This window comes from Pseudoliparis swirei, chromosome 3, assembly GCF_029220125.1.
Source record: "Pseudoliparis swirei isolate HS2019 ecotype Mariana Trench chromosome 3, NWPU_hadal_v1, whole genome shotgun sequence".
In the NCBI taxonomy this organism is placed as follows: domain Eukaryota; kingdom Metazoa; phylum Chordata; class Actinopteri; order Perciformes; family Liparidae; genus Pseudoliparis; species Pseudoliparis swirei.
The window spans coordinates 24,302,218-24,313,318 of NC_079390.1; the positions used below are offsets into that span (position 1 = coordinate 24,302,218).

At 46.6% G+C, this 11,101-nt stretch overlaps 1 protein-coding gene across 3 annotated transcripts in view; it reads right to left on the bottom strand.

Annotated features, from left to right (window-relative positions):
• Nucleotides 1-9,117, bottom strand: part of trim37 (tripartite motif containing 37) — a 15,324-nt gene extending 6,207 nt beyond the window's left edge. For all 3 annotated transcript variants that reach the window (XM_056410503.1, XM_056410492.1, XM_056410483.1), the window contains exons 1-15: nucleotides 8,931-9,117; nucleotides 8,332-8,411; nucleotides 7,958-8,059; nucleotides 5,677-5,717; nucleotides 5,102-5,218; nucleotides 3,547-3,634; nucleotides 3,334-3,456; nucleotides 2,606-2,729; nucleotides 2,350-2,417; nucleotides 1,986-2,110; nucleotides 1,330-1,380; nucleotides 981-1,062; nucleotides 835-911; nucleotides 547-726; nucleotides 364-478 (exon numbers count right to left, since the gene is read on the bottom strand). In XM_056410503.1, the coding sequence (XP_056266478.1) occupies nucleotides 364-478; nucleotides 547-726; nucleotides 835-911; nucleotides 981-1,062; nucleotides 1,330-1,380; nucleotides 1,986-2,110; nucleotides 2,350-2,417; nucleotides 2,606-2,729; nucleotides 3,334-3,456; nucleotides 3,547-3,634; nucleotides 5,102-5,218; nucleotides 5,677-5,717; nucleotides 7,958-8,059; nucleotides 8,332-8,352 (1,314 nt within the window). In that variant the 5' untranslated portion in view covers nucleotides 8,353-8,411; nucleotides 8,931-9,117. The remainder of the gene's footprint in view (nucleotides 1-363; nucleotides 479-546; nucleotides 727-834; nucleotides 912-980; nucleotides 1,063-1,329; nucleotides 1,381-1,985; nucleotides 2,111-2,349; nucleotides 2,418-2,605; nucleotides 2,730-3,333; nucleotides 3,457-3,546; nucleotides 3,635-5,101; nucleotides 5,219-5,676; nucleotides 5,718-7,957; nucleotides 8,060-8,331; nucleotides 8,412-8,930) is intronic.
• Nucleotides 9,118-11,101: the final 1,984 nt, after the last annotated feature.

Below are 11,101 nucleotides of genomic sequence, written 5' to 3' on the forward strand. Positions count from 1 at the left end.
CACAAACTCACACACAGACACACAGACGGATCACACACACACACACACACACACACACAGACGGATCACACACACACAAACGCACACACAGACGGATCACACACACGCACAGACGGACGGATCACACACACACACACACACGCACAGACGGATCACACACACACACACACACACACACACAGACGGATCACACACACACACACACACACACAGACAGACGGATCACACACACACACACGCACAGACGGATCACACACACACACACACACACACACACACACACACACACACACAGACGGATCACACACACACACAGATCTCATCTCTCACACACACACACGGATCTCACCCCCCCACACACACCTCCTTGAGGTTGGTGATCTGCTGGGCGTAGCCGCTCTGGGCCGACTCCAGCTGGCTGATGTACCAGTACTGGTCTCGGCACTTCTGGAAGAAGGTGGGCGAGCGAACCTGGTACCTGAGAACAGGAAACACCTGATGACCTCATCCACACGGGGTGTGTGTGTGTGTGTGTGCGCGCCTCACCTCAGCACCAGCGTGTCGCTCGTCGTGCTCAGGTAGCCCTCACTGGCCAGCAGGTCCAGCCTGAAGAAGCGGTTGTAGCCCCAACACTCACCCACCTCGAAGTCAGAGGCAAACTCACGGATGATGTTCTTGGTCGGGTCGCTGGAGGCCTGGTGGACCATCTCCACGCGGTACTCGTACCTGGGAAACACACAACAAGAATATAGAGAGAGACAGAGTTCATCCTGTGGTGGTCACATGTCTACAAAGTAAACAGAGACGTTTTGTGCTTGAACAGATGATTCATACTTTGATGTTTCAGGGAGTCCAGCCGACAGCTCCAGGAACACGGACAGGTAGTTCCCCCGGACCACGCCGTTCCCGTCCTGAGGAACGCGAACGTGAATATAGATTCATCCTCGTGAGGTTCACCTTCACCTGACTTCAGTACTCACCGGGTAGACTTTGAGTCTCCAGCAGAGGCCGGATATCTGCAGAGGAGGACTGTAGACCGGGTCAGCCCGCTGCCTGAGGGTGCTGCACACACACACAACACGCACACACACCCTCCAGGCTTAAGTCTCAGCTGAAGTGATCAAAGCTCTTAAAGCAGTCGGTGGGAGGAAGAGCTTCACAGAACTCCTCGTTCTCTTCGTCAACAACAGCTGAAGTACTAGTGGAGGGTGTGGTGCATTTATAAATAGTTTCTGGTTGTATAGAAGTCTATGCTTCATGTGTTAAAGCTGCATTCTCTCTCCTGACCACTAGGGGGCGACTCCTCTTTTTGTATAGAAGTCTATTTACCTGAAGTTGACCAGAACAAAAGTGCTGGAGTCGTAGGCTGGAACCAGCTCGCTGAAACAGAAGTTAAACACGTGAACGACGTGATGACGTGGATGAACTCGTATGAGAGACGTTTATGATGACATCATCATCCTGAATCCATCTTTAAAGACCATGAAACCTTTGATGTTTGATGTACTGCTCGTTCCTTCCTCCTCTGGTGATGAACTGTTTCTCTGTTCTAACACAATAAAATTTAATTGAATGTCAAACATTCTGGTTCCATCTTTTTAAATGTGAACACTATTTGAATATCTTTGTTAATAAGTTGTTATTTCCTCCCAGCAGGAACCTCATAATGTTATTATTAATGTACTTAAATTCAAAGATGTGTACTTTCATATAATTGAAACAATATTTATTGTATTTTTTTAATGTAGGACATTGAAATACAATCAAGTGAATAAGATAAGATCAATTAATCAGAGCTTAGAGCCAATCGGTTGTCAGCTATGAAATTAAAACCTTTGATCGGTCGCTTCATTCAGGAAGTCCAGCATCTGTCATGTGAATATCTGATTTATGGATATTTGATGACGTCAAAACAAATGTACCAATTATGAATTGAGTGAATAAAGGGTCGTTGACCTTTGGCCATCGGGGCCACCGTAGCTCACCTGGTGAAGTCGGGGGGCACCGGCGTGGTGACGAAGGACTGCATGGGCTTCCTGTGCACCTGCTGGAACATCAGCAGGATCTCGGGGCTCTTGGAGATCAGATCGCTCTTACTGCACGAGTGAAGCTGCACAGAAAACCAGCGTCAAGCCTGGATTAAGACCAGCGTCAAACCTGGATTAGTAAACCTGGATTTACTCCCCAAACAAAGAAATATTATCGTGTCTTTATAATTTAATTTGTCGGTATATATTAATAATAATAATGAAATCCTATGGAATAGTTTCAGAGGTCGTTGTTTTGACCTCCGGAGCTTAAGGTTCTTCTGTTACAGACTGAAGCGTGTTAACAACACGTGACGCCCACCTGGTGCTCCACCTCCTGCAGCAGCGACTCCAGCAGCTCCGTCTCCTGCGTCAGGGACGTCTTCTGGCCTGAGGAGGAGCCACACGGCTTCAGTGAGCTTCTGGGAGGGGGGGGGCTCTGATAGGACCAATGTGACCTCCGATGGGTGCCATGTGACCTCTGATAGGACCAATGTGACCTCCGATGGGTGCCATGTGACCTCCGATGGGTGCCATGTGACCTCTGATGGGTGCCATGTGACCCGTCCTCTACTGACCCATGAGCGTGATGAGTTTGTTCTTCAGCTGGTTGTCCAGGCGGGCGATCATCATCTCCACCGCATTTCGGATTTCTCTCACGCGCTCGTCCTTCGCTCCCCGGACGGCCTCCATGTTCCTCTCCTGAGAGAGACAGAGAGAGAGAGAGAGAGAGAGAGAGAGAGAGAGAGAGAGACAGAGAGACAGACAGAGACATAGAGAGAGAGAGAGAGACACACCAACATGTTTAACAGCAAGACGCTGACGCCCTGTAGTGGCGGTCAGCGGTACACCTCCACTGTTACCAGAAAGATGTTCATGTAATAAACTGTAAGAGACATTTCTTCTCGTTTGGGAAGCAATTATTTTATTTAGTAATTAATTACTTGTCTATGGATCAATTTGAATCCCCTTATTTTTAAATGTCTTTACCTACTTTCATTTTTAGCGTTATTATTATTGATATTATTTCTTCCAAATGTTTTTCTTTTAACAATCGAAGCTTCTAATTATTAAGAAGCTTTTAATCATTTTATGTGACGTCATTACACACAAAAATAAGAGATTTGTTTTACTATATAATAATAATATAAAGTCTGACCAGATTAAAATTAATTAAATAGACATTTTAATAGATATTAAAAAGCTGCGCAGCATATAAATGTCTAACTCTCCGCTGCAGCCACAGAGCTCTCCCACGCGTCACTCCTGCTCGGCCACCGGGGGGCGCTGCAGGGGCGCTGCTCACCACTTCCTGCACCAGGCTGATGAGCTCCATGAGGCGGCGCCGCAGCTTGGCCACCTCCTCCTTCACTTTGGTCACGTGCTGCTCGTAGATCTCCACCAGAGGCTTGAAGGTATGGCCACCGTGCTGGACAACAACAACAACAACAACAACAACCACCATGAGTCTCTGGTTCAGGTTGAGGCTGGATGTGTAAGTGCACAGGAGGAAGGTTACCATGCCCCCCCACAGAGCACACTGGTGACAGATGCACTTCTTACAGGTCCAGCAGAACACACTCAGCTTCTCCAGGTGGCCGTCACACCTAAAACAGGACAACAACAACAACAACAACAACATGTCCATGTTAGGAGGAGATGCATGTGGTGGTCTGAGCACGGCGCTTCAGAACCTCCAGGAACAGGAAGACTTCTCAGACTAAGGAGCGTTTACGTGTTGCGCAACACAGAGGCCTCCGTGGACACACAGAGGCCTCCATAGACACACAGAGGCCTCCATGGACACACAGAGGCCTCCATGGACACACAGAGGCCTCCATAGACACACAGAGGCCTCCATGGACACACAGAGGCCTCCATGGACACACAGAGGCCTCCATGGACACACAGAGGCCTCCATGGACACACAGAGGCCTCCATAGACACACAGAGGCCTCCATGGACACACAGAGGCCTCCATGGACACACAGAGGCCTCCATAGACACACAGAGGCCTCCATAGATACACAGAGGCCTCCATAGACACACAGAGGCCTCCATGGACACACAGAGGCCTCCATAGACACACAGAGGCCTCCATAGACACACAGAGGCCTCCATAGATACACAGAGGCCTCCATAGACACACAGAGGCCTCCATGGACACACAGAGGCCTCCATAGACACACAGAGGCCTCCATGGACACACAGAGGCCTCCATAGACACACAGAGGCCTCCATGGACACACAGAGGCCTCCATGACACACAGAGGCCTCCATAGACACACAGAGGCCTCCATGGACACACAGAGGCCTCCGTAGACACACAGAGGCCTCCGTAGACACACAGAGGCCTCCATAGACACACAGAGGCCTCCGTAGACACACAGAGGCCTCCATAGACACACAGAGGCCTCCATGGACACACAGAGGCCTCCATAGACACAGAGGCCTCCATAGACACACAGAGGCCTCCATGGACACACAGAGGCCTCCGTAGACACACAGAGGCCTCCATAGACACACAGAGGCCTCCATGGACACACAGAGGCCTCCATAGACACACAGAGGCCTCCATGGACACACAGAGGCCTCCATAGACACACAGAGGCCTCCATGGACACACAGAGGCCTCCATAGATACACAGAACAGACACACAGAGGCCTCCATAGACACACAGAGGCCTCCATGGACACACAGAGGCCTCCATACACACAGAGGCCTCCATAGACACAGAGGCCTCCATAGACACACAGAGGCCTCCATGGACACACAGAGGCCTCCATAGACACACAGAGGCCTCCATAGACACACAGAGGCCTCCATAGACACACAGAGGCCTCCATGGACACACAGAGGCCTCCGTAGACACACAGAGGCCTCCATAGACACACAGAGGCCTCCATGGACACACAGAGGCCTCCATAGACACACAGAGGCCTCCATGGACAGACACACGGCGTCCTCACGCAGGACACCATCCTTAAAACCTTCTAGACGAGTCCAACTCTTTCCTCTTGCTCATCGAAATGCACTTTAATCAACACTAATGGACACACGAGGAGGAGCTCACTTGTCCTTGTCGTTGTCCTCGTGCTTGCTGAGGCTGCACAGCTGCAGCGTGTCCAGCTGCTGGGTCACCTCCTCCGCCCAGCGACAGTTCACCAGCTCCCTGAGCTGCAGAGGAGCGCTGAGCACACACACACACACGTTAACACACATGTAAACACACACATGTAAATACACACGTTAACACACATGTAAACACACATGTTAATACACACGTTAACACACACATGTTAATACACACTTTAACACACACATGTAAACACACACATACACACACATGTAAACACAGACACACACACGTTAACACACACACACGTAAACACACATACGTAAACACACATGTTAAAACACACACACACGTAAACACACACGTTAACACACACATGTAAACACACATGTAAACACACACGTTGACACACATGTAAACACACACACATGTTAACACACACACACACACATGTTAACACACACACACACACACACATGTTAACACACACACACGTAAACACACGTTAACACACACACACACACACACACACACACATGTTAACACACATGAAAGTCTTCCGTGTTGCTCACCGGCAGTGAGGACACTGAGCTCTCTGCTCCGTCAGCCAGCGCTGTGAAACAACACGCTACCGTCAGGGAACATGCTACCGTCAGGGAACATGCTACCGTCAGGGAACACGCCAGGGTTTTTCCTGGGTCAAAATGGGTCTTCGGTGCTCCCAACAAATTATATATATATATATACATATACATATATATGTGTATATACATATATTTATATACATATATAAGTGTATGTACACATATATATATGTATATATGTACACATATATATGTGTACATATACACATATATGTATATATGTACACATATATATGTGTACATATACACATATATGTGTATACACATAAATATATATATGTGTATATGTACACACATATATATGTACACATATATACATATATGTGTATATACATATATATGTGTATATGTACACATATATATATACATATGTGTATATACATATGTGTATTTGTACACACATATATGTGTATATGTACACACATATATATATAAATATATACATATATGTGTATATACATATGTGTATATGTACACACATATATATGTACACATATATACATATGTGTATATACATATGTGTATATGTACACACATATATATGTACACATATATATACATATGTGTACAGGGCTCCAGACTGCGACCAAATGGTCGCATTTTGCGCCTAAAATTAGACACAGTGCGAGTAAATTTTTCATCAACTCGCGCATGCGCGACCAGTAAATTAGCAGATTTCGTTTGTTTTTGTTATTAAATATTTTTGTTGCTGACAAACTTGTTCTACACTTCAGCCCACTATAGTTAGCGGTAATGCCTGAATGACTGGTTTGCTAACCGACATTAACTCCAGAAGAAGAAGAAAGGAGACGAAAACCGAAGAAGAAGGCTGGCCTGTGTGTGTGTGTGTGTGTGGGGGGGCTAATGTGTGAAAAGAGGCGCACCGCAGCGGAGACGCAACGAGGGCGAGGGCCGCAGAGTGAGAGGTCAGAGGTCAGAGGGGATCCTCACCACCGAGCGGCGTCCCCGTCCCCCGAGTTGAATCTCTGGGTCGACTCAGCCGACTCTCACATGTCTGCCTCTAGAGACTGATGCTCACGGTAAACACATTGGATCGGGAGCGCGCGAGGGTTTTGAGAAAGTTAGCGGAAGGATTTAAGTGACAACATCCGGTTTTGCAAAGTTAGCGTAAAGAACCACGTGAAACATCCGTTTTTCAAAATAAGATGTCGACAAATCATACACGAACATATAAAAGTAAACTATGAACTGATTTTGTATCTTTAGAGATCGTTTCTGAGATTTAGCTTAACATATGCTAACATTAGAACATTTTTACTGGACCAAGGAAGAGTTTATAAAAATTAGTCAGACTTGTGTATGTTAAGAAAAGTCCTGGATATAGATTTCCCCAAGAGTTCCAGGAAATGAATGATGCAGATGTGTTCCAGACATATCTGAAATCCCCTACAATAGCAATCAAACAATTGTAATGTATCAATTAGGACATTTTTCAAAGTAAAAGTCCTAAATGTTTAAAGAAATCTGTAATTTCTTTAATGTTTGAGTTGCTTTATATATGTATTTCCTCATAGTCCTCATAGCAATAATGCTACACAAAAAATAGAATGCTTCAATCGACACCGTGATCGGTATTATCGGTGATCGGCAGATACTGATTTCAGTGATCGGTGATCGGCACCAAAACCTGATCGGTGCATCTCTAGAAACCAACAAATGTTTTGATTGGCCACATCAAGTGCAACATGCACATGCTCAAGGTATGTTTTTCTTAAAATATGTTTAAACTCAATACAGTAACTTCTGAAGAGTTCTCTGTTGTGAATGTTTTGCAGTTCATGAAGGCAAAAAGGCATAAGATTGTATATTGTCAAATTATTTATCAGTAATACAGTAGAAATGATGGGAAAACTCTGCAAGTCGATTTATACTGTGCGCAGGGTTTTTCCTGCAAAGAGAAAATTTGGACGAGCCGAGAAGAGTTGTTAACGGGGGGAGGGGGTGCTAGTGAGGAGTGTGCTTACCCGCGTGCGCGGATGTGTGCGCGCATCATGGCAGAGCGGCCAGCTGCTGATCACTCACTCAATATCTCGACTGCATGAACAGATGGTGACCCAGGAAAACCCTGTGTGCGCCCCTAAATTTTCTGCTTGCGCCCCTAACATTTTAAGTTAGGGGCCACTGTGCTCCTAGTTAAAAAAGTTAGTCTGGAGCCCTGGTGTACATACACATGTACTCGTGTGCTCACCCGGATGCAGCTGAAGCAGCAGAGCTTGGAGCAGTGGGGGCAGAGGCGAGCGTCCCTCAGCTTCTCCATGCAGATGAAGCAGCGGAACACTTCAGCGATGCTCTGAGGGAGGGAGACGAGTGCGTGAGACCACAGCGGCGGGCATCGGGCCAACGGGGCGGAGCCACAGCTCAACGCCACGCGGCGGTACAGCTGCACTGGTTCATAAGTGGAGAGTAAAACTGAGTAGAGTCCTTTTTCCTGCAGGTGATACGACCGTGTGACTCACCTTTGACTTCTCTCTTCTTGACTCTACAACAGTCTATAAGGCCTCCTCATCAGGGGTGTGTGTGTGTGTGTGTGTGTGTGTGTGTGTGTGCGCGTGTGCTACACACCTCAACACTTTGTTCATCCATTTCAGCCAATTTGAAGTTATTGATCTCAGGGAAGAATCAAAGAAGTCGTACCTGGTGGTCTAGAGAGGAAATGTGTGAAAAACAAAATATATAATTTGTATATGTTGCTTCATCAAAGCTCTTCTTCAAAGTGAGGTAAACACGACACGTCAGTTTAGACCTCTTCAATCTCACCACTGAGAAAAAAGCTCTAACGAATTTATTAAATGAACATTTAGAGCCTAATTATGGAGGATTAAATTATATAATTATTCTTATTTAGGGTGCAAAAAATAGTTCACAAGTTAAAAGAAATACATTGGATGAATTACACTTATAATATTAATTTATATATTTTTTGTAATAGTTATTATTGAAGAAAACGATAAACACGTCAATATAACAGCAAGAAAAGCCCAGATCAATACAACCGTTAAACCGCCCACAGCAGCGAGGTCACCGGTCTGGGGTCAGATGTTAGGACACCCATCTCTAGGCCCGTTATGATGAAATAACGGGTTCAACCCGCAGGGACCGGAACCATCAGATGTATACCTGTGACGCTAAGCTAGCTGGCGTTAGCAGGGTAGCTCGCTTACCTGAACCAGAGACGGTTATACCTGATAAACACACAGATAAACTACATTATCTTCCCCGGCAACACGGCGGGCTGGTTACTCTGACGTCACCGGCCTCAACGTGTCCGGCTGCCGCTGTGTGAAGGCACGAGCTCCGCTGGAAAACGGTTTGTTTGGTTGTTTCTTTCGCCCCTAGACTGAAGATGGAGCGGTCGCGCTCGCTCTGAAGCAATCCGTCACCCCGCGATAACCAATCAGATGGCTTCTTTTCTTCTTCGCTTGATTTTGTGTGTAACGGAGAATTACTGCCACCTACTGAACGAGCCGCGGAATCACAGAGGCCACGCGAGGTGGTGAAAGATGAACGAAGATCTTTTATTTCAATTAAATTATTATAATATAAGCATCATAAGGTAGATAAAGTACCAAAAGTAAAACTATATGGCATATTTGTTTATGTATTTATTATAATTAATCAAGCATTGATGTTTTTATCACTTTAAGGTTGCTGCAGTTAAAGGTGGGACACATTTTAATGAATTAATACACTTCATTCTTAATGTTTTAGTTGAGTTACATTCTGCATGAATAAGCCAAACCTGCAAAGTTAACTTAAAATATATTTAGTAACGGAAAAAGTATAATGTGGGACTCCAAAATGTAGTGAAGTAGAAGTATACAGTTGCATAGAATGGAAATGTTCTATATTAACTTAAAAGTAGCTCAAAATGGTATTTAAGTACTGCACTTTAAAAACGTATAAAGTTACGTTCCAAGCTTAAATATCACTCAATAACTGTTACTTGTAAAGCTAGATTTACAATTAAAGTCAAATGTGTTTGTTCTTTGTCAAAATGTTACTTTTTGAGAAATATGTAACATGTTAGCTTTAGATGCTTCTCCTCTAACTCAGCATCTTTATCCACTAATGTTAAAATAACAAGTAATGTTCACACAGAGAAGAACAGACAAATATTAAAGATGCCACAGAATACGCATCATGGGCCGATGTCTTTTGGGGTTCTGGCGCCCCCTGTGGACTAAAGTGGTAGTGTTGGTTCTGGCGCCCCCTGTGGACTAACGTGGTAGTGTTGGTTCTGACGCCCCCTGTGGACTAAAGTGGTAGTGTTGGTTCTGACGCCCCCTGTGGACTAAAGTGGTAGTGTTGGTTCCCCTGTGGACCAAAGTGGTAGTGTTGGTTCTGGCCCCTGTGGACTAACGTGGTAGTGCTGCTTCTGGCGCCCCTGTGGACTAAAGTGGTAGTGATGGTTCTGGTGCCCCCTGTGGACTAAAGTGGTCGTGTTGGTTCTGGTGCCCCCTGTGGACTAAAGTGGTAGTGTTGGTTCTGGCGCCCCCTGTGGACTAACGTGGTAGTGTTGGTTCTGACGCCCCCTGTGGACTAAAGTGGTAGTGTGGGTTCTGACGCCCCTGTGGACCAAAGTGGTAGTGTTGGTTCTGGCCCCTGTGGACTAAAGTGGTAGTGTTGGTTCTGATGCCCCCTGTGGACTAAAGTGGTAGTGTTGGTTCTGGCCCCCCTGTGGACTAAAGTGGTAGTGTTGGTTCTGACGCCCCCTGTGGACTAAAGTGGTAGTGTTGGTTCTGACGCCCCCTGTGGACTAACGTGGTAGTGTTGGTTCTGACGCCCCCTGTGGACTAAAGTGGTAGTGTTGGTTCTGACGACCCCGGTGGACTAACGTGGTAGTGTTGGTTCTGATGCCCCCTGTGGACTAACGTGGTAGTGTTGGTTCTGACGCCGCCTGTGGGCTAACGTGGTAGTGTTGGTTCTGACGCCCCCTGTGGACTAACGTGGTAGTGTTTGTTCTGACGCCCTCGGTGGGCTAACGTGGTAGTGTTGGTTCTGACGCCCCCAGTGGGCTAACGTGCTAGTGTTGGTTATGACGCCCCCTGTGGACTAAAGTGGTAGTGTTGGTTCTGACGCCCCCAGTGGGCTAACGTGGTAGTGTTGGTTCTGACGCCCTCGGTGGGCTAACGTGGTAGTGTTGGTTATGACGCCCCCTGTGGACTAAAGTGGTAGTGTTGGTTCTGACGCCCCCAGTGGGCTAACGTGGTAGTGTTGGTTCTGACGCCCTCGGTGGGCTAACGTGGTAGTGTTGGTTCTGACGACCCCAGTGGGCTAACGTGGTAGTGTTGGTTCTGACGCCCCCGGTGGGCTAACGTGGTAGTGTTGGAGG